At 41.2% G+C, this 24,068-nt stretch overlaps 1 protein-coding gene across 4 annotated transcripts in view; it reads left to right on the forward strand.

Annotated features, from left to right (window-relative positions):
* Window positions 1-22,375, forward strand: part of afg2a (AAA ATPase AFG2A) — a 110,629-nt gene extending 88,254 nt beyond the window's left edge. The window contains exons 16-18 of one of the 4 annotated variants that reach the window (XM_080305030.1): window positions 311-442; window positions 2,920-3,084; window positions 21,921-22,375. In XM_080305030.1, coding sequence (XP_080161156.1) covers window positions 311-442; window positions 2,920-3,084; window positions 21,921-22,100 — 477 coding nt within the window. In that variant the 3' untranslated portion in view covers window positions 22,101-22,375. Of the gene's footprint in view, window positions 1-310; window positions 501-2,919; window positions 3,085-21,920 lie in introns of those variants that run through there. The other 3 variants (XM_080305033.1, XM_026183469.2, XR_013910747.1) reach the window with 3 other exon arrangements.
* The last annotated feature ends 1,693 nt before the right edge of the window (window positions 22,376-24,068 follow it).

Consider the following 24,068-nt stretch of genomic DNA (forward strand, 5'->3'; position numbering starts at 1 on the left):
TGTTTTTCCAAACTTTCTCAGCGTTGCAACATACATTTTGCTGAGGTTAAGTCCACAGTGCACACTCTGCTAGATTCAGTGGTATATAAATGGTTCTGTGTTGACTTAAAGGTGGTTGGTATTTTTTACCTAGGGGCATTTCTAATTACTAATGGCTCGTGTGTAATGATGCCTATCATGTCAGTGGTGCAACAAGGTGGATGCAATCCGTCATGCAGACTCATGTTAGAACAGCAGAGAATTTATACAACTGGGTTTTGTCTGTGGTGGTTTGCTGTCTCCCACACCACTTATCTGTGTTTGTTTGCAGGGCTTTGGTCCTGCTGTCCTTTCAAGTGGGTTGTCTGAGTGCCCTGGTCTGGCTGGTTTTGTCCTCTCCTCTCTCATCTCCTCGCCTGACTCCTTTTTTTCTTGCCTTCTGCCAACGGAGCCAAGACTTCAGGTGGAATGATGCCGTTACGAAAAGAGCCCGTCAACGCTTGCCCGACATGCCAAGCCAAGTATTTGTCTTTTGGGGTCCCCCCTCCTTACCTCCTCCTCCTCTTATTCCCTCCACACCACCACCACCTCCCCCGGATCCTTGAGAACAGGAAGTATATCTTGTTAAGTGATGGATGGGCCCCCTGCTCTTGCTGGGAGGAAAGAAAAAAAGCCTTTCTTTCCCTCCAGGGCAGTCAGATGAGTTTAGCAGTCTCAAAGCTGAGGGTCGGCTCTGCTTTTTCGGGAGCGTCTTGGAACGCTCGGAGCCCGAGTGCCTGGAAGCTACAGGCACTTCTCCATTATGTGTGCGGAGAGAATTAATAGCTGATAAAGTGCAAAGTGGTGTTTTTGCACTAGGAAAATGGATCGGAAATTAAAACGATCCGTCCAAGGAGAGTTTATTGGAATATATGTGTGCTTACATGCACGCTTGCATATGCGAATGTGTTTGTCAGCGTGTGTGGGAGTGACTGAGTTATTTAGTCCGGGGTCAGCAGGTTTGTGTTGGCATGCAGCCGCCCGATACTTCCAGGGAGAGCAACTCAGGAAGTGTCCCTGGCACGTCCTCTGCATAATGCAATATACTGTGCTGCAACGGGCTTGACTTGCTGTGACAAACAATCACAGATTAAAGTTCCCACTACAATCACCTCACGCCTCGAGCACAGTTTTGTACCAACAATATATGTTAACCCACAGGAAGAAACATAATAACAAACCTGATCCCACAGGTGTTGTTTTATAATTGCTTTGCCAGATGCACCTTATTAGGCCTTAAGCCCTTACATCTTTGATTTAATACTGCAGCCCTCCAGCCACCCGTCCATCTATCTCCCAGCATGTCACCGCAGCAGCCACCCCTTTCCTGCTTCGATTGAGGGTGGTGTTATTCCTCTCTATCCATTTTGTTACACTACCGTCACAGATAGCCACCCACCTTTCTGTAATCAAGCGTAAGAGTCGAGAGACCTGAAAAGCAAGAACGTTTGCTGTCATGAGCCACGGCTCCTTTGTCACCCATTACTCTGTTGTGGATACGTAAAGGTAGCTACTAACATTCGTCTCCGGTTTCTGTCCTCTCATGTTCCATACACATGTACAGGAAAACCAGTAGATAAAAGGCTGGGATACTATCCATCACCCCAGTAAACTGGAATTTGCTATCCAGAGGGGAAATATAGCAAACCGTAAAACAAAACTCCAAACCTGAAATTTCCTCCAAGACACTTATCGAGCAGGTGGTCTTCAAATGAAACGCAGAAAAGATTTTTTTTTGCTTACATTTTTTTAAGCTGGAAAATTCTATGCACCTAGAGTTCCCTTTTTTTTAAATTATGGAATATAGGTTTTGCAGATGTTTGGCATTTCTGCTTGTTAAGTGAGTTAAATATCAACCTTATTAAAACCCAGATTCACAGAGTGCTTATGCACTAGTTAGCTGAACTCGTAGCATGTGCTGATTGTTCTGTTCTCCTACTCAAACATACAGGATGACATGACGTACAGTAGATGCTCATATTCTTTGCAAGTAAAAGAGGAGAGTTGCAGAGGTAGAAGCGCAGTATCTAACAGTTCAAAGGCTGCTTGTCCAGTCCCTCCAACCTTCACTGATCACTCCTGACATGGCCTCCTGTATGGCTTGCATCTGTGAGTATCTCCTGTCTCGGCTCCACAGGCCAGAGTCTGGCCCCGCTGTGGCCTGTCTGGCTCAGAGCCAGGGCCTTCAGGACTTACTGACTCTTAGGAGAATAGCAACAAAGAAACTTTGAGTTTCAGTTGATGTTCGTTTTCTGTTTATAGTTCATTCCATTGCTACCAATAAATGCCAGTTCACACTGTGCTCATTTATTTTCCCAAACCCACTGCTCCTCAGCTAGTTGGCTTGTCAAATGGGTTACCACACTGCAGCTTGTCACGGCCTGGCTGAGGACAGCAGATGGAGGCAGGACATATTTGTCAGTCTGTCTGCTTGTCTGAGTTTGAGAGGCGCCTGCCACTTAATGACGTCTGACAAGCGGGACAGCGGCAGCTTTGGGTACTCAAGGACTGTTTTGGGGTCACAGAGATGTGATCTGTAGGAAGTGGAAGGTTTATCAGATAACGGGGAGATTGTCTCCACGCTGACGCCAGAAGTGGAAATCTCAAATTTCACAGTTTGTATATCAGGCATTTGCTTTATAGTCCTGTTTAAATAGGTGTACAATTATTTCAGGAGTGGACTGAACTATTTTTTCACAGCTTAACAAGCAACCAGCAATAAGGTCAAAGGTCAGAAACATAGTGTCATGACAGTATTTTTGTGACATAAGAATGGCAATGTACAAAGGAAACACTGTTGAAAGCAATAATGCTGAAAACATTTTTAAAACCCTTTATGTGTCGCAATTTTTGAAATATGACCTTAAAACAGATGCTGTCTGTCTTTTTTCTGTCCCACAGGCTCTGATGCGTCCAGGTCGCCTCGACCGAATTGTCTACGTGCCGCTTCCAGATGCGCGTACTCGAAAGGAAATATTTTCTCTGCAGTTTCGTAATATGCCTGTCGCTGAAAATGTGTCTCTTGACCACCTGGTGACTCGGACCAACAATTATTCCGGAGCTGAGGTGAGCTTTAGGAATATCTTTTGCATGCACATAAAATCACAACTATGGTCTTCTTTGGTTGGGGACAATATGTCTTTTGCAAACACACAAAAATTCTTGAAATTACCAGTTACCAAAATTGACAATTGGGACACAAAAAAAAATTATGCAGTTACCCAGCAGGTTGTATTGTTTGGATATCTGCATCTCTCTACCACATGTCAGACTCGATCCACTAAAAGAATAACTTTGACTTAGAAATCGATGCTTTATTGCTGTTTTGCAACACCATTCTTACTACTTCTGGCACGTAATAAGAAATTGTGAGTGTAGCCAGAATTGCAGAAAGATGTTACTGTGCTTTTCTGTGATGTCTGCATCGTGTCTGTACTGTGTCACAGAGCACCCTCGTGATCTCACAGCAGACCGGGAGAAATCGTACAAACAGTTCTTTGTGTAACAGATTTGTCTCCCTGCATTTGTCTCCCGTGTGATTCACATTGTCTCGAGCAGAGAAATTGCTGCTGTTCTCCATGGCACAAGTAACTCACAAGTTCTGAGAAATTGTGAAACCAGTGCATCACAATTTGGCCAAAATAAACTGTTTCCTATGTAAGATCTAGTTTTTGATATTTTTTTTAAAAATCCCTGTTTTTTCTTGACCTTCAAATTTATACTGTTTATAGATCTTAATCTTAATTGTAAAACTTTGCTTTAATTCAGCTTGAAAAGTTATAGACGTGATAGGAAATAAAATGTTTGTCACTTAATACCACTGTGTGTTATTACGTGCAATTTTTCTTTAGCTATAATTTGAGATGCATGCAAATGAAGTTTCCAGTATGCTAAAGCTCATTTAACACATGAAGTCAAGACAATATGAGGAGAATCAGGTCTAGACGTCGCAGTTACCCACTGTGCACTTTGGAAAGTGCATGTCAAAGGCCGGACAAATCCACTGTGTAATCATCTTTGCCATAAACAATCTAACATCACAAAAAAGCTGGTAGATTAAAGACCAGCTAATGTCAAAACCAACTGAGTCAGACATTCTTTCTGAATGCATCTCAGTCAGGTAATGTCTAAGAACTTCAGGGTTTCAGTGTATGGCTCAAACAACACCCACTTCACTCCATAAACTGCTAGTACACATTAACAACCACGCACAAGAGCAAACAAGCCTTTCAGGAGAAACTGTCTTAAAAGGTGCTCGGTTATCCCTGCTTTAGCAGAATGGTGATTGGAGTTGGGATTGTTTGGTCATCACTTCCCAGCCACTGTAAGAGCATGGTTATCATTCCCAGTGGGTGTTAAACACAGCCAGGGCTGCCCCTTGCCACCAGTTCTGTTCATAAGTTTATTATGTGTCTCGTGGACTGAGGATTTCGTGTCAGACTTTTGTGGATCATGTGCTTCTGTTGCCTTAATTGAGCAACAACCTCTAGCTTACAATCAGGTGGTTTGCAGTGAAGTGTGAAATGGCTGGGACAAGAAATAGCTCTTCAATCCTGAGGCCATGGTTCTCTGATGGAAAAGGGTGGTGTGTCTACAACGGGATGGGAATGAGTAACTGGAAGTGAAGTGGAGTTCAAGTCTCTGGTCGAAGAAAAAGTAGAAAATTGACAGATGAATTGGTGCAGTGTCTGCAGTAATCTGGATGTTTTACCAGTCTGTTGAAGTGAATGGAGCTATGCTTATACTCTTTCTACTCAGTTTCAGTACTTTCTAATTCAAGCACCCAATTAAATATTCATAAAGCGCTTTTTAAAAAGTGAAGCAGTCAGTTTACTATCCGATCATTGTTCCCATCTTCATCTAAAGCCACAAGCTGGGGGTAGTGACCAAAAGATTGAGATCACAGACACGGGTAGCAGAAATTTGGGTGTCTCAACTCAGCCTTTGACCAAGGGCTTCATCCTTTCTTGTTCTCGGGGTTCTGCTTCTCCACATCAAACATGGTTCTGGCATTTCCTAGGTAAGGTGTTTCAGTTATGTCCGACTGGGAGGACACCCTGTAGCAGACCCAGGACACGGTGGAGAAAGCACATCTCTTGTCTGACAAAGTGGCTGTGAAGAGGGAGGTCCGGGGACTGTTGCCCCAGTGACCTGGACTTTGATAAGAAGCAGAAAACGGATGGATGGATTCTATTATTCCCACATTTAAACAATTATCTCATTCGGCCTGTCAGTTTCGCTATGTGGAGCATTTGCAAACAACATTTGATTTCCACTACGCTTGCACAACATGTCATATGAACCAAGACTCCTCAGGCTTTGCCCAACCCTTGATCTGGATTGTAGAGCAGTGATAAATATTATGAAGTGAGTCATTTCACAAGCAAAAACGACCAAACGTTTTCATCTCCTATCAGATGTGAGGCCTGCTGTTTTTCTCATTGTTTAATTGATGTATGCTGATTATCTTTTGTTTTTAGACAGTTGGCTGAAGAGGCCATTTTTTACTTCGCTCTGAAGTTTAAAACAAATATACATTTGAGCCGATTGCTTGGGTTCATTCTGCCAATCAAAACTCCGCTGACCACACCTACACAGGACAAAGAACATTTCTTAATTTTTTTAGGATAAAACGTTTATATGACTTGAGATGATTTCACTAACCAAGCACGCAAATACGCAGTCAGTGCACCTCACCTGGTTAAGCAGGTGGTCCATATGCTGAAGGCTGTTGCTAGGGCCTGGGTTCAAGTCGGCCCTTTTTGTTTTGTTTTCACCCCACTCTTTCCTTACTATTCTTTCAACTGTCTTTTACTTTTGACATCCCTATATGCAGTAGGAGGTTATAGTAGAGACTCCTCATCTACCCTCCTTCCCAACTTGTCAGCCCCCACCCTAAAAATCAGCCTAAAGCAGGCGTACACCTGGAGGAGGTATGCAGTTAGGAAACCAATCCCTTACTATCAGGTGTTGTGTTTAACACCGGGGTTTCTGGTATAGTGTCTCATCTGTGGAATGGAGGTTTGCAGTCACTTGCCACTGAGCTCTTGAAACCACACAAAAATTCAAAGGCATGCCACAGTCAAGCTGATAAGAGTTCATAGGTGGAAAAAACCAAGTCTCACCATTGTTGTACCATTGCATTTTATTTTACGTACCTGTCCTATAGATCATATTAAATTAAATGAAACTTTAGACTCCCCTGATCACTGAGGGGAAGTTTGTGAGGAAACAGGATACAGATAACACATCACAGCACTGAAGATGTGTGTTTAGAAAGAAAAAGCTTCAAAGCTTCAGTGAAGAAATACAGCACGTCTAAAGGTAAATGATATATACACATATGTCGATTGCTGACAACGTGACTAGCTCCCCAAATGAACAGGAACATTAATAAAACATTTGCGCAAAAAGGTCACACAGCCTTTATGCTGAAGGACTCTTAAAAAAAGATTTTTCACCTGCATACTATTCTTCCATAAATCCTAAAATGCTTCAGAATGGCAACATCCACCACAGTTTACAGTAAACTCGATCCGTCTGCGTTGTTGATAGCTCAAGGACCTTTGCTGTCAAAAAGAAGTGGGGAGAGTAATCAACCAGGACACAAGCGCTCACAACCACTTCTTGTTTACAATTTATTAACTTTTTTTATTTTTATCCAATTTGTTCAACATACAAGAATAAACCTCCCCCTGACAGAAAACCAACTTTAAATAAACATTAAAAAAAAAACTTTTGTTTATATGAGGCAGGACATTTTTGCACATGGTTAGAAACATTATTAGAATTGACTTTTTTTTGAACAAATGTCTTGAACGCATGCTTAACATAAAACTTACTGAACTATTTGATGGTTTTCGGGCACGTCCAAACACTCTTACTTTCAGACAAAGCAATGACAAAGCAGCAGATATGTTTGTGTTGCTTTCAAACATTAAATTAAATCAGTGGAAATATGGAAAACATATTTTTGTATGTTTTTCAGCCAGCATTGTAATAATCTACCACACATCTAGTCCGGTCAAACTTTTACAACTCTATGGGTAGCAATACCTTTCCGTCTCCATGTGACTGAATGACTGGTATGCTTGCTGGCAATGCTGCAAGCAGCCTGGTGAGCCACAGCACTGGTCAGCAATGCATCGAGCTCATGCTGGCAGGGACCAAAATGGACAAATTGGAACCTCATAAATCAACAGCAAGATAATTACTGAAGCTAGAGGCAACTAAGCAGAGTCCACTTTTAGTTTCCATACACACTGTCGCTGCTTTTTCTCCCTTCTGACTGTTCGCACTTCCTTAGAGTGCATGCTCAGCTCACACTCCCTCTGTCTACTGGTCGTATAGAGGTGTCATCATGGCGCTTTGGTTACGGCTGAATGCTAGTCCAAAATGGTTCACTCTTCAGCAGCACTGGCCTTGCAAAGTTCAGTTTCATTCAAAAGAATGGATGACATGCTGAGACATTTTCTATCAGTAAAATGTAATTCGTTAAATAAATGTTGGTGTTGATGGGGTTTATTTAACTAAAAGGGGGAAAAAACCACATGTTTAAGTATCCAGTATGTTTCAGACTGGTGAACTCTTGTATATGTTCACCCCAGATTTATCCATCTGGTTCAGAGTTCACAGGTCACCTGATTGTTGTCCAATTTCTTCAGTCATTAAGCCACTAAAACTGGAATTTTATAGTGAATATTTTACTATATATATTATCGTATCAAATATGGTTCACATAGAACTTGAAATAATGCACAAATGGATGAATTCAGTACAATTCAGTCCTCAGGGATGGCAGTATGATGACTTGAAGCTTTGACTTTAATTACATTCTTGGGATTTCAAACTTGTCTGAGAGGAGGAGGAGGCAGGATCTCGAGAGGAGGAGGTGTGGAGGTCACTCAAGAGGTCACAGTAGTTGTCTGCTCAGCCGTAGAAGCTTGTTAAAATCACCTGTCTTCCTACCTGCCTGGAGTGACATCTGGTTTCACAACCCTCAGCTTCCCACTAAACTTTCCACCCTCAACACCCCTCAACACACTTTTAACTCACACTCATCCTAGAAAATTGCTTCTGGCTTTCCCTCCTCACCTCTGCCATCGCTCCTCCAAACAGAAGCAGCATTTGATACTGTAATCGGAGTGTTGTCGTGAAGGAGAAGAAGGGCTTAACTTGCTTCTGAAAAACAGTGTGATGCTATTTTTTTTTTCCTTTTCTGATCAAGTCCTGACAGGAAAAGACCCCGGGGATTTATTGCACCCTGTCAGATGTACCAAGTCAGTTCCAGGCCTTGTTTGTACCTTAATTTAAAAGAAGAAGAAAAAGAAGCCATATCAAATTTCACAGCTGTTTTTCGTCTTCCTTTAATGTTCGTTCCAGAATGAGTGTTTGCCATCAGGGCAAAAGTTGTTTTGTTTTTCTTTCTTTGCATTTGTTTAAAAACAGTAAAAATTTCAGGTTTTTTTCTTGTTTTTTTGTTTTATGATTTTTTCCCCCGATCAACCACTTAACGCTGACATATGAATCATTCAAGCATTTAAAAAGCTGTCTGTAGAACATGGTGGAGTCTCTGTCATGGTTTGCGGTTTCGGACAGTGGTGTTGGAGAGATTGCCAGAATTGATGGATTTATCATATTTTCCGCACTATAGGGCGCACTTAAAATCCTTTAATTTTCCCAAAAATCGACAGTGCGGCTTATAATCCGGTGCACCTTATGTATGAATTCTGGTTGTGCTTACTGACCTCGAAATGATGAAAAAATCTGTCAAAAAATGTTTTATTACAACTTTGGTAAGCTACGAAGCTGCACCGCTTGATGGATTGTCGTAGCATTATGGCCACCATAGTCAGGAGCCTCGCGGAGTGATCTGGGTCCAAAACTCCGTCTGGTTCAGGTCCCAAAGTCAAACAAACACTGCGGCATCACTGAGAGGAAGTTAGCTAGCTGGTTTCCACCTAAACATGATATACCTATCACTTCCAACATAAATGAAAACAGAAAACTAAACAGCTGACTTTTGTAGGGTTACCGAAGTTCCACTAGCTGGTATATGTTTGCTACTTGATTGTAACATAAACACAGTGAAGCTGGAGGATGAATGCTAATTTTTTTTTTCACTCAATAAAAGTTAATGTGAGGGCTCCCGATGGTTAGGGACAAATGCAGTCACATGGCAGGATGCTGTAAACAGACCAAACTTCAGTCAGGAGAACAACTGAGATAATCCATCCACAATACGAGGTTAGTCATTAATATACTGCAACAACGCAGGAATAGAGCAGCTGCGAGAGAATGCAGCGTTAATAAATCAATGGTACGGAAGTGCAGGAAGCAAGAAGAACGAGTTCAGTAAAGATTGACTTATCTGACGGTTTTGTTTTGCTTAATGCGCCTTATAATCCGGTGCGCCTTATGTATGAAAACAGACATGTTCATTGACAGTGTGCCTATAATCCGGTACCTTATGGTCCGAAAAATATGGTACACAGAAAAGTACTTTCAGCTTTTGATCCACCATGCAAAACCATTAGGCATCTGAATGGCAATAACTTTTTTTCAGCATGACTATGATCCCAAACAGATGGACAATGCAGTAAAACTTGGACAGAAAACTAAAAAAAACAATCAAACGCTATAATTTATCGATTGGCCCCAGAGCCTGGACCTCAGCATTATAAAAGTAGCGTGGGGTCTGAAAGGCATTCAAAGCTCTGAATGTTCTTTATTAAATCAACATTTTCTCCTCCGTCTTTTAGGAAGATGTCATATTAGTCTTGATGTGTAAGTGGTATTTAGGGTAACACCTAACATAACCCCACAGGAACTTTTTTCAGTTATAGGTATGTTTCCCCAGCCTGTTTCCTCGGTAGAAATGACAATCTAGCTAATCATGGCTTGGAAGGAGGGGATAAGGGGATTCAGTGTTTTGCACAGCTAGTTGTAGGAATAAGCTGGTTTTAACTGCTTCTGCTAAAAAAAACAAATTGCATAAATGTGTCTGATACATGACTTGAGTGAATGATTGATTAGGGCTAAGTAACCCTCACCTTAACTGAAAATGGATAACACAATGAACTCTTGAACTATTGTGATTACCAGACGAGAAAAACGGGTTCCATGACAGAGCTTTGGCTCCCTGAAGCTTCAGTGCAGATTGTCACTGTTTTGCATCGTCAGACAAGTGAAGGCAGAAAGGGCCACGGACCTAAAACATGAGCAGTCTTTGACTAAATTTATTTGAAAATACATGTTTTTTTTTTGCTAATAACCGAGCAAATAGGAAATTTCAGTTTGCTTTTAGGGCTTCTTTCCTTGGAAAAATCCACAGATGCTCAGTATTGAAGTTTTTCTCTCTCCAACGTGTTTTGAATAAACAGGAAATGAACTGAGTCATTAAAAGGAGTAATGACAGTCCCTGAGTGCGCAGCTCGTACTCTATTAACATTGGATGTCACAGACCTCCCCGTGGTGCTTGATTGAAAAGTGACCTCCGTGAAGTGGAATATAAAAACACCGCAGTAATGAGCATTTGGCAGATGTTGACAAGTTGCTGAGAAAAAGCTAAATATCAAGACTTCTCAGCATGATCACAGTAAGGACACAGCTCAAAGTATTTAGATGCAGATCACGTAGAGGTGGCAACAAGTGATAGGCAGCACCAACCCTGCTGGGTGCCCTCCTGCTGATCTCACAGCCCTGTAACATTCATGTCCAAAAAAGGGGGTGTGTTGGGGGACGGTTGTTCAGGCATTTTAATAAAACTTCAAGCTGCAGCGCTCAGCCGTATCAGAATATCTTTGTGTTCAGCCACAGATGCCTTTGACCGGCTGCGACCTCCATAGCGGTGGGTCTTTTCGCTCCAACAGGGGGAGAGCTGTTCGGTCCAAGCCCAGGTGTCTGGGACGCTTGGCTGACATCCATTCAAACTCACTGGCGCAATTGTTTTCTTAATGTTTTTTTTTTCTTCTTCCACACTGGCAAGAGCAAGTCTGTTCCAATGCGGGACATACAAATAAGGCAGATCAACGGCAGCCTGCAAAGCTTAATACTCCCCTTTACAAGATAGCTAAGCACATTTGCACACCCCAGTCAACTGAGTCAGAGTGTATTATGATGTAGTTTGATGAAGCAGTGATTTGTTTTTTCTGTAATATATAAAAGTAGTTTTGATTTTTTTAAATTATTCATTAAAAATAGAAACCTGAGCAGGCGAGCAGTATCTGCAGTAGCTGCAATGCGACTATTAAAAGCAAAAAAAAAAAGAAATTGATTGTAAGTACAGCCTTGTTGTATTGTGACAGACACACACACGCACACACACATAGTAAAACCACCCTCACAGGAAGACAAATGGTTTCCTCTTAACACCTGTTGTGGTTGTGGCTGTTCCTCCTCTGGCTCTGTGTTGTCTGTCTGATTTATGGCCTGGTATTTGTTGTTGCAAAGATTTTTATCACCAAGGACACAGGCGCAAAAAAAATGCATCAACAAAAACGTGTTGCTGTTTGAATAACAGTGACATTACACAATGTATGAATCAGATATTAGCCATGGAAAAAAAAGAAAAAAGATCTTCAATCATCAAATAAACTTGTCAGCTTTTGTGGAAAGTGCATCTGACTTGGTCTGAAGTTGGCAGGTATTTGCCGAAATATGCTCTAACTTCTTGTCTTGACTGCATTCATGTGTCTGCGTTTTATTTTCTGTGTGACCGACCGCCGCCGACACAGTCACGCTGTCACTCAGACGCAGTCTTTGTTGATATGGAAAGCGCTTAACAAATGCTGCGAGGAAAAAGCCATTCACACCCCTGCAATTCCATGACTGTGAAACACCTCACTTCACTTCCTTCCCAGCAAGCCTGTTACCTCTTGACATTGTGAACATGTTGTTTTTAGAAAGGTTAAAAAAGAAAACATTTCCCTCGCTGCTACTGCCAGCCAGCTTCTGTGGCCTGCAAAAGGCCAGATGTCACAGCGAGAGAAATGGCTCCAATTGGCCCCTGATTTTACATTTTATATATAAAGCCTTCACTGTGGTTTATGTCTGAGTACATGGTGAGCACCAATTGAATTTTTCTGGGAAATATAAGCCCTTAAGCGTACCCAACATGCTGTTTCCCTTGGCTAGGAAAGAAGACAGAACGTGGGTAGCAAAAGCCAAAAAAGAAAGAAACTGAGCAAGAGAGTAGGAACATAGAAAGGGACAGAGAGGAGACACATGAAGAGGAAGATGGTAAATTGTGGAGAAACAGAAGAGAGGAGAGGGGTGCACTTACCTACCTGAAAGTAGCTAATAAAACTAGAGGAGGACGCCAAAAAGGAAATGGACAGTGACAAGAACACACCATTAATTCAGTTTCAATTCCTGGAGACTCTCTTTCTTTGGAGTCCAGTTGTCTGGCAAATTATCAGGACCAAGAAATAATCTGCCTCTTAACCCTGTGTAAAACAGGTATTTGTCATTTTTACAGTGGTGGGTAGATTTTGTTGCCTTTGGACACAGCCAGGCTAGCGGTTTCTCCCACTATGCTAGACTAAATTAGCCGGCTGCTCACAGTAACTTCATATTTAGTATATGAACATGAGACAGGATATTATGCTTCTCAGGTAACTCTCCCTTATAGAGCCTATTTAGTCTGTCCCTTAATTAAAAACTAGATTTATTGGAAATTAAATAATTGCAGTCTAACTTATTTTAATGATTTGCAAATTTAGTTATATTAAATAGCACATTCAGAAGCCTTAAAATTTAGAACTTGTATATAATGTATGTGTATAGTGTTGTAATACCACTAATAAGATAAGATAAGATAACCTTTATTAGTCCCACATGTGGAAAATTTGTATATTATAACAAATTATTATACACATGCACATTCACTGTGTATATGCAGGTAGTATGCATCTCGTGAAAGATGAAGCAAACAGGAAAGACAAATGTTCATATGACACATCTGGAGTTTCACCTGCCTTGGCATTACAAAATGCATACACACCACACATGCACACGCACACATGCACACACGTACCCAATCACAGCTGTCTCCAGGTCACTTCACTGTGGGCGTGTTTGGTAAATATGCCATCCTTGCCTTCCCAAGTCCACAGAGAATGCGAAGCTTTCATTCATCTGATTAAGGGGTGAGGACAAATGTGCCCTTAAAGGCGAGGCCCAGCAATGCTACCCTACACACACACACACACACACACACACACACACACACACACACACACACACACGTACAACACCTTAACAGGGTGTAGCCCCAACACAGGTGCTATCCCACATGGGTCGTTCCAAAACATAGAGTGGACAATGGCTTAATATGATAACACTGAAACGCCTGAGCTGCAAGTTATTTGGTATTTGTAGGAGGTTTCTTAATATTATCAGTGAGTCATCTAACAGAGGAAAAACCACCACTTTCATTACAAACATTTCCTACGTGTTCAGAAAATGTTTCTTTATTTGCATAGTGAATACAGAGTGACTATTAGAGCTTTCACTCTATCTGATTTTCACTATATGATAACAAGCAGAGGTAGCGGGACTAATCTGTAATCTGTACAAAAGAGCAAGAAAAAAAATATCTCATTTGTCATATAAATAATAACATAATATCAGTTTGAGTACTGGTATATATTTAATCCTTCTTTAATTTCAAGGCTATGTTACAGGCTGTGTTATATACACTACAGCAATCAACAATTTATAAAAAGAAGGAAAGAAAGGCATGTTGCAACTACTTTTCCCCACTGATCTGTTCAATTTATTTGCTCTACTTTTATTTACACTACATTACTTTCTCTTTAATGGTCATAACCTGTCACCGTGGCGGTTAGTTGGCTTACACTTACAGGTCCAAGGAGTATAAGCTATAACGTAAAGTTCAATACTGGGGAGAAGTCTGACCATGTCAGAAATCAGACATTTAGAATTGTCTTGACTGGCTACACAGGAACAGGGAGTGAAATGAAGGCAGTGATGCAATAAAATCAAATAAAATATATGCAATAAAATACAACTTTTAAAAAATGAATTAAGCACACACTTTGCAGACTTTCTCTAGAGGGAAACAATGATGGCTCTACATTTGAAAAGTGCCACCCAGAGTCTGAAGTACAGTGTCCCACGTTCCACTGTGTCTTCCACACAGTGTGAACATCGTGGCATTATTCAGATTTTAGGCTAAAAATGTTAATACTTTACAAACACCAATATTTTAAAGCATAAAATTGGAGTTGATTGCCTGCTGGAATACATATGTAATATCTTCCTTGATGTCTGTTGTCTCAGCCGTAACATATGGCGAGGAAAGCCCGCACGAGTTCAATTTCATCATCGGAGTTTTCTATGGAATCTAAATTCCTCTGCTGAGAGCACAAGCATGTGCACGTTCATCCACAGCTCACACACCTCCGCTCTGTTATTTATGATCATGTGCCATGTTTCCATCCCCCCACCGCCCCCCACCCCCTCCCTTTTCCCCACGTGACTCTCCTCCTTCCATGCTTAACCTCACCTCCCTCTCTTTAACCTCCTCTCTCACTCTCGCCTTGTAATCTTAAATAGGTTTCACATGGAGTTGTGGTCAGGCCTTGTTTCTCTTGGCAGAAGCATGTCACTGCAGACACTTCCTCTTTGCTTCTTTGGAGGATGAAATGTTTTATTTCTGGTTAAGAGTTTGGGCTCTGCACCCCCAACGTCGTTTGATTTATGTATTATTTAATTTCCTCCAAGAAAATTGGATGCAGAAACCCCCCCCCCTTTTTTTTTTTTTTCCAGTAAAGGGGTTGGGGATGATACTGTGGTGGGGCTAGGGGTGATTATTTTGAATAAGAGCTCCTCTTTGAGCCTAAGTTTAATTTAGTTTTCTTCCTGAGTGAAAAAAGTTTTATGAGTTCAGTTAAACTCCAGTTATACATTTTTTTTCTTCCTTTTTTGTTCATATTTAATTATAGATTGGATATATTTTCAAGGTAAGTTACTCCCCACTCCCTTTGTCTTGTGTTACAGCACAAAAATCTGCAGTCAACACTGATATCGCAGGATGTCAACTTGGGCCTAAAAACATCAACATGGGAAATTTTTATGAACAAATGCCGTTATTTTTCTGATATCTTATTGAGCAATTGATTAATGCAGAAAACTAAAGATACATTCATTATAACCACTGCCCCCTATTTGTTTGTATTCACTTAGAAAAAAATATATAAAATGTTGATCAGGTATGACAGCTCTGCATCAGTCCTAATATTAGTCAAACCTATGGATAGGATTGATTATTAAGAATTTGCACTTGTGGCCTGTTCTGCATTCTTGTTTTACAGTTATGACCTATAAGTAAGTCATGAAGATAAAAGAATAAGCTGCTTCTTCTAGCTGCAACTTCTGAAGGTTAAATGAGCGTTTAACAGTTTGTTAAGCAAACATACAAATGTTTGCTCTACGAAACACTATGGAACCAAGAATGTAGGTCTTTGCATGAAGTTAATACCTATATGTATATGTACTGGATACATGTATGTGTATGTGCACATGCATTTCTGTCTAAACATGCATGTGAGGACGCATGTGTAGCTTTTCTTTTTTTGGGGTACGTTTTTCGATATTGACCTCATAAACCTTATCTGTGTGTTGCATATGTGTGCTCACATGCCTGCACAGTGCAGGAAAGTGCAATGTGTTCAGAGAGGGTGTGTGCCCGCGCCTCTCTGCACTGCAGTGTATGTGTGCAGGACTTGTGGAGTGATGGAGGAGAGGTTTTGTGGCAGGCGGGGTGGAGGGGGAGTTGTCGGGGCTCGCTCCTGTAAATGTGGCCGTTTGTGTTTGAGGGAGGGCGGGCGGGTGAGGCAGGAGAGAGGAGGGGGGGGGGGGGGGACTGGATGTAGCCCGCTGTAGACACAAGGCGATTGATAGTAAACACACACTCCGGGTCTAGTGGATCTGCTGCCGGTAGCCCGGCTAACAAGCCCTTCATTAAGGCCGTCTGATACACTCACTGAGCGCTTTTGTTGAAGTAGGAAGCGAAAAGTACACCAGACAGATTTGACCTGAGAACGCTGGTATGTGCTGCCAGCAGTCACAAGCTTTTTTCCCCCCTCTCCTCCACCTCGAGAAGGGTTTATTTTTGTCGTGCTGAACAGGTTGTCTCATGGCACGCGCCCCCCTCTTACCCCCACCAGGGAAATACTGCAGAGAAAACTACCGATTTTTTTTTTTTTTTTTGGCTGTGTACGTGTAGAATATATGTCACAGTGTGCTTTGGTGGTTTTGTAGGCGTTTGCATGTTTGGATGTGTATGTGTACAGTGCATTTGTGGTGTGCGCATACTCGAATGTTAAGCATTCAGATTCAAATTTACATCTTTTTATACTTTTTGTACGAGGTTTGTATTCTTCTTTACATTGCACCTGTACAGTGTAGTCACTATACACTGCTCATAGCGCTCCTTAGACACGTAGGTGTCAATAGACATGCAGTCACTTTTTCCACAGTGTCTAAACAGTGTAAGCTTTAACTTTATTTTACCGCTTCAATTTTTCGGTATCGTCCATCTGTGTGCTGTCTCACTTCCAGTTCTTCCATGACCACAGTATGCTTTGATTATTACGGTTACTGTTTTCCATCTCCATGGAAATGTTGATATTCAAATAACTTTTTTATTCCACTTATATGCGTTTCCTGCCATGTTCTAGTGCTAAAAAGTGTCGGGTGTGTTTGTTTAACCTGAGCTTTGCCGTGTTCTTATTTATACTCTGTTATTCTTTGCTGTATCTTGTTACCATTTGCCGCTATAACGGCTTAATTTCCTCTCGCAAGTCAATAAAGTTTTGCGTTGTCTTACAAGGACAACAAGACCTCACATACAGTGCTGGATGTGCCGTAGTATATCACTCCACATACAATATATATATCCAATGTTTTAAAAGTGTGCACTGAAACGGCATGATATAGGGTGTAGTTGTGGCTTGGAATGGAGGTGCAGTACAGTGACCAGTGGGGCATAAAGGCTGCTGTTGTATCCAGGGTTTCATGTTGTGGTACCCTAATGACTGAGCGCACAAGGAGGCCAGAGGTGGCTAGCAGCCTTGAGCAAAAGTAAGCCCTGGAAGTGCCCATCCTCATTTGGTAACCCCATTAAGATGGCTTCACTGGCTAAAATCCTCTGGCTTTATCTGTTACAACGCAAGACTGAATCAAAATTTATTACAATTTCTTCCTGTAGTAATTTTTTCCTATACTCTCTATTTTGAAACATAAAGATATTAACTAATAATAAAGAAACATGTATAAAATATGTAAATGAATAACTAATAAATAGGCTTTTCATTTTCTATCAGCCACAAAGCTCTCACAGCTATAAGAAAAATCTGAATCATTAGCGAAGGAGAGTGGGTGGTTTCACATAAGTTGTCTTGCAAATGTACTTACTCCCACTTTTTTCTATTTGTATATGTAAAGTAGAACTGTTGTGCTTTCCCTTATAGTTAGTCATGGATCCTCATATTCAGCATGGCCAACATGAATAATGAAAAATAATTCTACTAGAGACCAAAAATGAAAAAATATAGAGAGAGCTAGAAATGAGCATTATAGGCCACCTTTCAGTACTGTGGACAATAGTGTTCATCTTTCTTACATTTTTAAGTGCAGTATGTCATTTTTGAACTTTTAGTAAGAAAAACAAACTATGTGTTTATTTCTGCTCTTTCAAGAATAATTTTTCCAGTCTGCAGATATGTGCCCCCTCTAAGATGATGTTTGTAATAAATTTCTGAGTGTAAGTTTTGAACATTTTTCACGTTCCACATTAAATCAAACTTTAAGTGTTTTTGACCAAGAATCACATTTTGACTTTCTTTCTTTCTTAGAAGACGTAAATGTTCAATTAAAGATCAAAAGAAGATCTAAATTACTTTTCCTGTCAGCATCAGATGACCGACAGGCCTGTGGAAGTAAATGTGCCTGCCAGCCTCCACAAAGCATGTCATTATGGGAGCCTGACCCTCTCTGTCTCGCTACTCTCATCACTGAATTTGCCATGCAATTTACAGTAGTTCTGAGAAATCACGATAAATTCTCTCATCTTTTCAGTAAACCTACTATAAGTCCTTGCATACATTGTAGTGTTGAGAAATAAATGTTTGTAGGTTGAAGCATGTGACCTTTGGGTTTTTAAAGAGGTCTTAGAACCACGAGAGGAAACTTGTCATTAGAGGAATATGTGGAAACAAGGATGTGGCAGGAGCTGCAATTGACTATCACTTTTCCAGCGACCCATGTTAAAGCTCTACAGTCAAAGAGGCACAGCTGACATTTTATTAAGGCGGAATGACTGTTTTAAGGATTCGGCACATTTTCGATGGTGGCGACACGGATACAGATGGGATTTCAAGCATAGGTTTTCCAGCTTGGCTAAAGTCTAACGTGTCCACCTTCAATTATACTAATTTTTTTTTTTTACATTTTATTTTTATTGTCCATTTTTCCATGTTCTTTCATCCTTACTCCGTTTTGTGCAAATTTAATTTCCTCTTGTTTGTGCATAGCAGCCTAACACTCTTGAACAGATTCATAAAGCTTGGTTTCAAAACGGCTTTCACGTAGGTAATGTGTCTGGTACTTTCCTTGACCCTGGTTGGTGGGGCTGGATGTAGGAATACAAATGGACAGCATATTTTGCTCAGATGTTAAACACTCGCTATTACCCTACCCTGCAGGCACCTACATAGTAAGTTCATGTGATACCAGATTAGCCTCTTGCAAGAACAGTGAAAGTAATTCTCTGGAAAATTCAGGAAATGTTTACCACCAGAAGAGTCATTTTTGAGTAATTTGTGCTCCAGGAAATCTGTAGGGAGCTGCTAATGAATGTGACTACAAAGTATAGATTAGTCTATCAACATTATTAATATGTGTGATTTAAAATCTTTTACCCGATGTGACTGTTCTGCAGTGGGCTATGTGAGTATTTGATATTTAACTGGTTATTTTTATTGCATTATTGCTCTGTTTTTGTTACATTTAATACATTCTGACTGTCTTTGGCAGTACAAATGAATCTAACTGAAAGTAGCTTACTTTGATAATAAAGTTTCACTTTAATTCTGACTAGAGTCAAGCCACTGATCAAGCCTTGCTGCTGAAAACGAGCAAATCTTTAAAAATAACCGTTGTTCATTTTTGTATTCATGATCAGTTTTTGGCAAACTCAGAGGGAGCCAATACAGAATGAGGAAAAAGAGCCACTTGTAGCTCAAGAGTTGCTGGTTCCTGTCCTAAATTGCCAGATCTGAAAAACAGGCCAACTTTGGCGAATGTCCTGAGTTGATTCTTCTTCAATTGCCAATAATTCATGTATGAATACATGAATATAGATGGATACTGTCTACTATGGTCTTCGTTACAGTACACTTTTCTGCTGCCTTTAACCTGAACCCAGCAGGCAGATGAAGGACCTTACTGTACAAATTGTTACTTTACACAGTTTTTGCTTCGTCATCAAACCTCTTTGACTCAGACTTTTTGGGTCATTTTGAGTCAGCAAGTTTTACCACGTCTTCAAACTGAGAGGTCCTTGATGATTACTTTTTTTTTTTCTCGCTTGCTTTGCCTTTATGACTGGCGACACGCCACCACCATGAAGACATCACCAGAGAGCAGCCACTGCAATGCATCAGCTTAGTCCTTTCCATATATTTAAGTGATTGCTGACATTATTTATGAAGGGAATGAAAAATAAAGTCTGCATTGCAATAACATTAAAAAAGAGAGATCTATAATTTATTTGGCCTGCCACAAGTCAGCACTCTTCGCCACCAAACCCCCTACGCACATCTCATTTCTGTGCATTTGCAGATTTCGCCTCCCTCCTCTTTTCCCTCTCAGTAGCACAGGGGGCCCATCTTTAGGGGGTGGTAGGTTGCTTTTTGGGGGTGTTTAGGGGTATCAAGGTAGTCCTGGAGGGGAGTCGGCGCAGGACTTTTGGCTCCGGCCTGGAAATGCCTTCACGTTTACAAACAAACTGGCTCTTTCGCTCACCCTGTTTGCCTTTGTGGCTTTAATTTTTTTTCAAGGCCTGTACAGGCAAACACACAGCAGGAAACACTGGCTTGTTGATCGCCTTCACAGAACAGCTCATAAACCCAGCCAGTATGAATGTAAGGGGCCTGTGTGTGTGCGCACGCGCGTGCATGTATCGGTTGTGTACTTCAGAGGAGCGATATTTCCTCCTCCCCCTTCTTCTTCCTCTTCTTCTTCTTTTTTTTCCTAATCAACCTAAGGAGTGTTATGGAAGTAAACAAGCAAATAATTATTAAGCATTGAATCATGCGATTGAGGAAGAGGAAAGCTAACATGTCCTTAAAGTCAAGTTTCACTGTAAATAAGAAATTACAGTTTGATTGTCCAGCCATGTTTGTCTGTTCCTGTTTATGGATGTTGCTTAGAAACAATACTAAATCACATTGTTCAACATGTGGCATCTTCTCACACTCTCTCTTTTGCCCTCTTCCCTGCTCGCTCGCTCAGCCGCTGTGCGTTTGTAAACATGCAACTGGGATACATGGCCTCATTGTTTTGCATCATTATTACTGACAGGCCTAAACGACTTGAATGATGGGAAGCCCTCATACAAAATTAACCCAGCCCCGTGTGTTTACTCTGCCTAAATCATGTTGCTCATTGGGTTGAAACAGAATGTGGGGGGAAATGGGCCTCACATCCTGACATCTGCAAAGCACCTGTCCTGAGCCATGCATGCTAGCAGGGCCAGAGCACATTCAGACAGCTATCTCCCCTCATTTTACTCTCATGCCTTGCAAAACGCCATGACTGTCATTTTGAAAAATGTGTTTCAAAATGTATTTTCTGCTAAATATTGAAGCCTACCTTACTAGGATGATGTCCTAAATGCATCATGGTGATATCAGCTGATTTAATGTATCCTTATCTTTACATGTAAGTGCATTTTCTCTGTCAGTCGATGCCTTTATCCATTTTTGAGTAATGCTCATTGTTTAAAAAACAAAAAAAGAAAATCAACTTGCATACCACCCAGCATGCATCATACTGTACTTGTAGGGGGGTGGCCAGTCTCTTCCCTGGACACATGCCTTGTTTTACCATTCATTATTAGACAGCTCTCCAGGATCACATGACTACCTGTCCCACTAACCTCCCACCAGACCTTATCAGTGGTTGTACAGCAATAGTTTCCTGCGAGGCTTTTCTAGTTGGAGGGAGTTGTGTAAGCTACACTGGCTGAGAACAAAGCTATGCTTCAACAAAAGGGAGGAGGCTGGCACTGCTGGGAAAGGTGCCTGGCCTTCATCAGCCATCGCCACCAATTCGGAAGTGAGTCACTCCTCTGGCGTGTGCAGAATCTCTCTCAAAGGTCACCTGCGCTGACTGCAGCACTCCGCCATGCCATTGCATAATTCCATCAGTACTGTAGCAACAAGGCTGCAGGAGAATGCCTGTATTTATATTTTAGACATGGCAGATCAGAAAAGTTGGACAAGCACTGAGAAGGAAAACTACACCAGGGAACTGCAGTGAAGCACATTTTATGAAATTAACTCACCATGGTTCATTGTTGTTTTGCAAATTAACTCTAAACTTGAAACAAAAAACAGTGTGTTCATCTTGTTTTTGTTCAAACTCTTCTTAAACACTCTCTCAGATTCTTCTTTTATATGTCATAAAAGATATGAGGTATGATTTTCTTACTAAATTACTGCTCTGTTACTGAAGCACATCAACCTACATGACTAGTCTATCATGACATCGATCAGCATCTAAATGTGCCCCCTCATATGATTCAGTAGTGCTCAGTGGATGGAGTGCTTTGCCTGACTGCTGACTGTAACTGTGTCTGTTTCCTGTCCCAGATAACTGCAGTATGTAGAGAGGCTGCCCTCCTGGCCCTGCAAGAGGACATCAAAGCTCGGCACATCGAAGCCAGACACTTTGAAAGTGCCCTGAACACTGTGAAGCCCCGAATCCCTGACTCTGTCATCCAGTCGTATATCAGCTATCAGCAGCAACACAGTGGCCTGTGTTTCTTCTGACCACACAGCTATGGAAAAAGTCAAAATTAGGATTTTCTTCTTTTTATTAGTTTGGAGTTGTGTATATGTGTTAACTGTACCAGTCTGCTTCATTACACAGTGTTAAATGTTTTCAAACCACAACGTTAGGCCAAAGAATCTCATCAGTTGTAAATCGCTGACTTTAAAATAAGACTCTGTTTTTATTGCAGCATTGACACTATTGCTTTATTTTTTGACTTTGAAGGATATGGTGTGCTGTCATGTTTGATCAAATAAAAATGATAATGTATTCATACTGTCATCGATCCACTTATTGTCTTTGGTTGCCTTATTTTAATCCCATATAACAGTGGTGAGCCAGTGTGGTAGTTTGCACTGTTAAAGACATCCAGCCGTGAATTTACAGCAGTATCAGCGTGCTGAGAAAACCCGTAAACTAACACGTCCCAAATCACGTTAAAGCAGTGCAGTCTTATAGATCTGATTGGATTTAAATACCTCCTATGCTCTGGTTTGTTGTAGCTTAACATTCACCTATAAATCTGCCCGTCCTACATGTTTCCAGTCCCACTTTGTGTAATTTATGAGTTGTGGCTCTTCTGGATTTTGAATAACTCCTCCAGTCAAATCACAGGTTTTTCTGCGTTTTCAGGACATGTTGGGTAAAGCTGCAATAAAATCTAAATTGGTAAAAACGTTGTCTAACTGATTATACAGTTGGTGGGCAGTGTGAGCCCTCTAATCAGAATATTCCACAGGCACATGGACATCTATGGAATTAAATAGCAGCATTAGACAAGGACCCCTGATGGTTCCTAAACCCCGAGTTTGGTGAACCGCTGCTCCGCATCCACGGGGAGAAAAAACAGCCGGGCTGGTATATTCATCACATCTACCCATGGAAAATCAACTAATTGCTGTAATCGTGAGATTTCCGTCCGCACTTCAGACCACTGAGAGCAGGGATCCAGGCGGCCATCTGTCGGTCTACCAGGGCTTTCTTTATCATCAAGAAGCTACATTTTTACATCGGGCCTGAAAAAAACAAACAACCTCTAAGTTATTATTGCACCGCGGAGTCACTTTTACACTCCGCAGGTCTTTTTGTTCGATTCTTTTTTTAAACATTTGCTGACCCGAAATGGCACTGGGGGTCATTCATCTATTGATTTTTCCATTTGAATAGGATAAATTGACTTTGTATTGAACTTCCTTTTCTCATGGATCCGGATGTAGCGCATCCGCGACACCAATCAAACCAGACAGTCAGGAACAGAGAAGAGGGGGGTGGCAGGAGTGAGGAGGGGAGCCTTTCCCCCCTGGCTGCAGGGCAGCTTTTTTCTTAAGGTGGTCTGAAGCTACAGCGCACACTGCCCCGCAAATCCCCACCCCACCGCTGCCCAAACAGAAATCAACACAGAACTCCTCTGATAGTGATTTCATATCAGAGAATCGTACAAACTGAACATTCATTGCCACACGTTGTGTTTCCTCTGATGACACGAGTTAGTGCGTAATGGGAACATTCCACAGAGGACAGAGGACATCCTGTTGATGCTTCCTCTGTGAGTTGTCTGTACAATGACACAGCTGTGTGGGCAGAAACTGGTTGGGCTCGAGTCTGTATTTAATTCACAGAGACTAATGAGTTAGATGTGTATGGATCCCTATTTCACAGCAGTGAACAGGTAGCTACAGAGCACAGACACGATGAAACTGCAGTTTAGGAGCTACTTTACTCAATATATGATTCTTTCTTATTTCTATAACAAACTTTTCTCAATTCGTATGAGGTTCCTTGACATGGCAAGATTTAACCTAATATAACCATATTTATTAAACTTATATTTCTCATCCAAACCCTATAATAATTACCTTTGATGTTGTTGTCGTTAATCTTACTCATATTTTCCTCTAAAATCCTATAAAAATATTTTTTGTGCCCAGTACAAATATATCAAATGCCCCTTTTGAAACAATATGCGG

This window comes from Astatotilapia calliptera, chromosome 2 (assembly GCF_964374335.1).
Source record: "Astatotilapia calliptera chromosome 2, fAstCal68.1, whole genome shotgun sequence".
NCBI lineage: Eukaryota > Metazoa > Chordata > Actinopteri > Cichliformes > Cichlidae > Astatotilapia > Astatotilapia calliptera.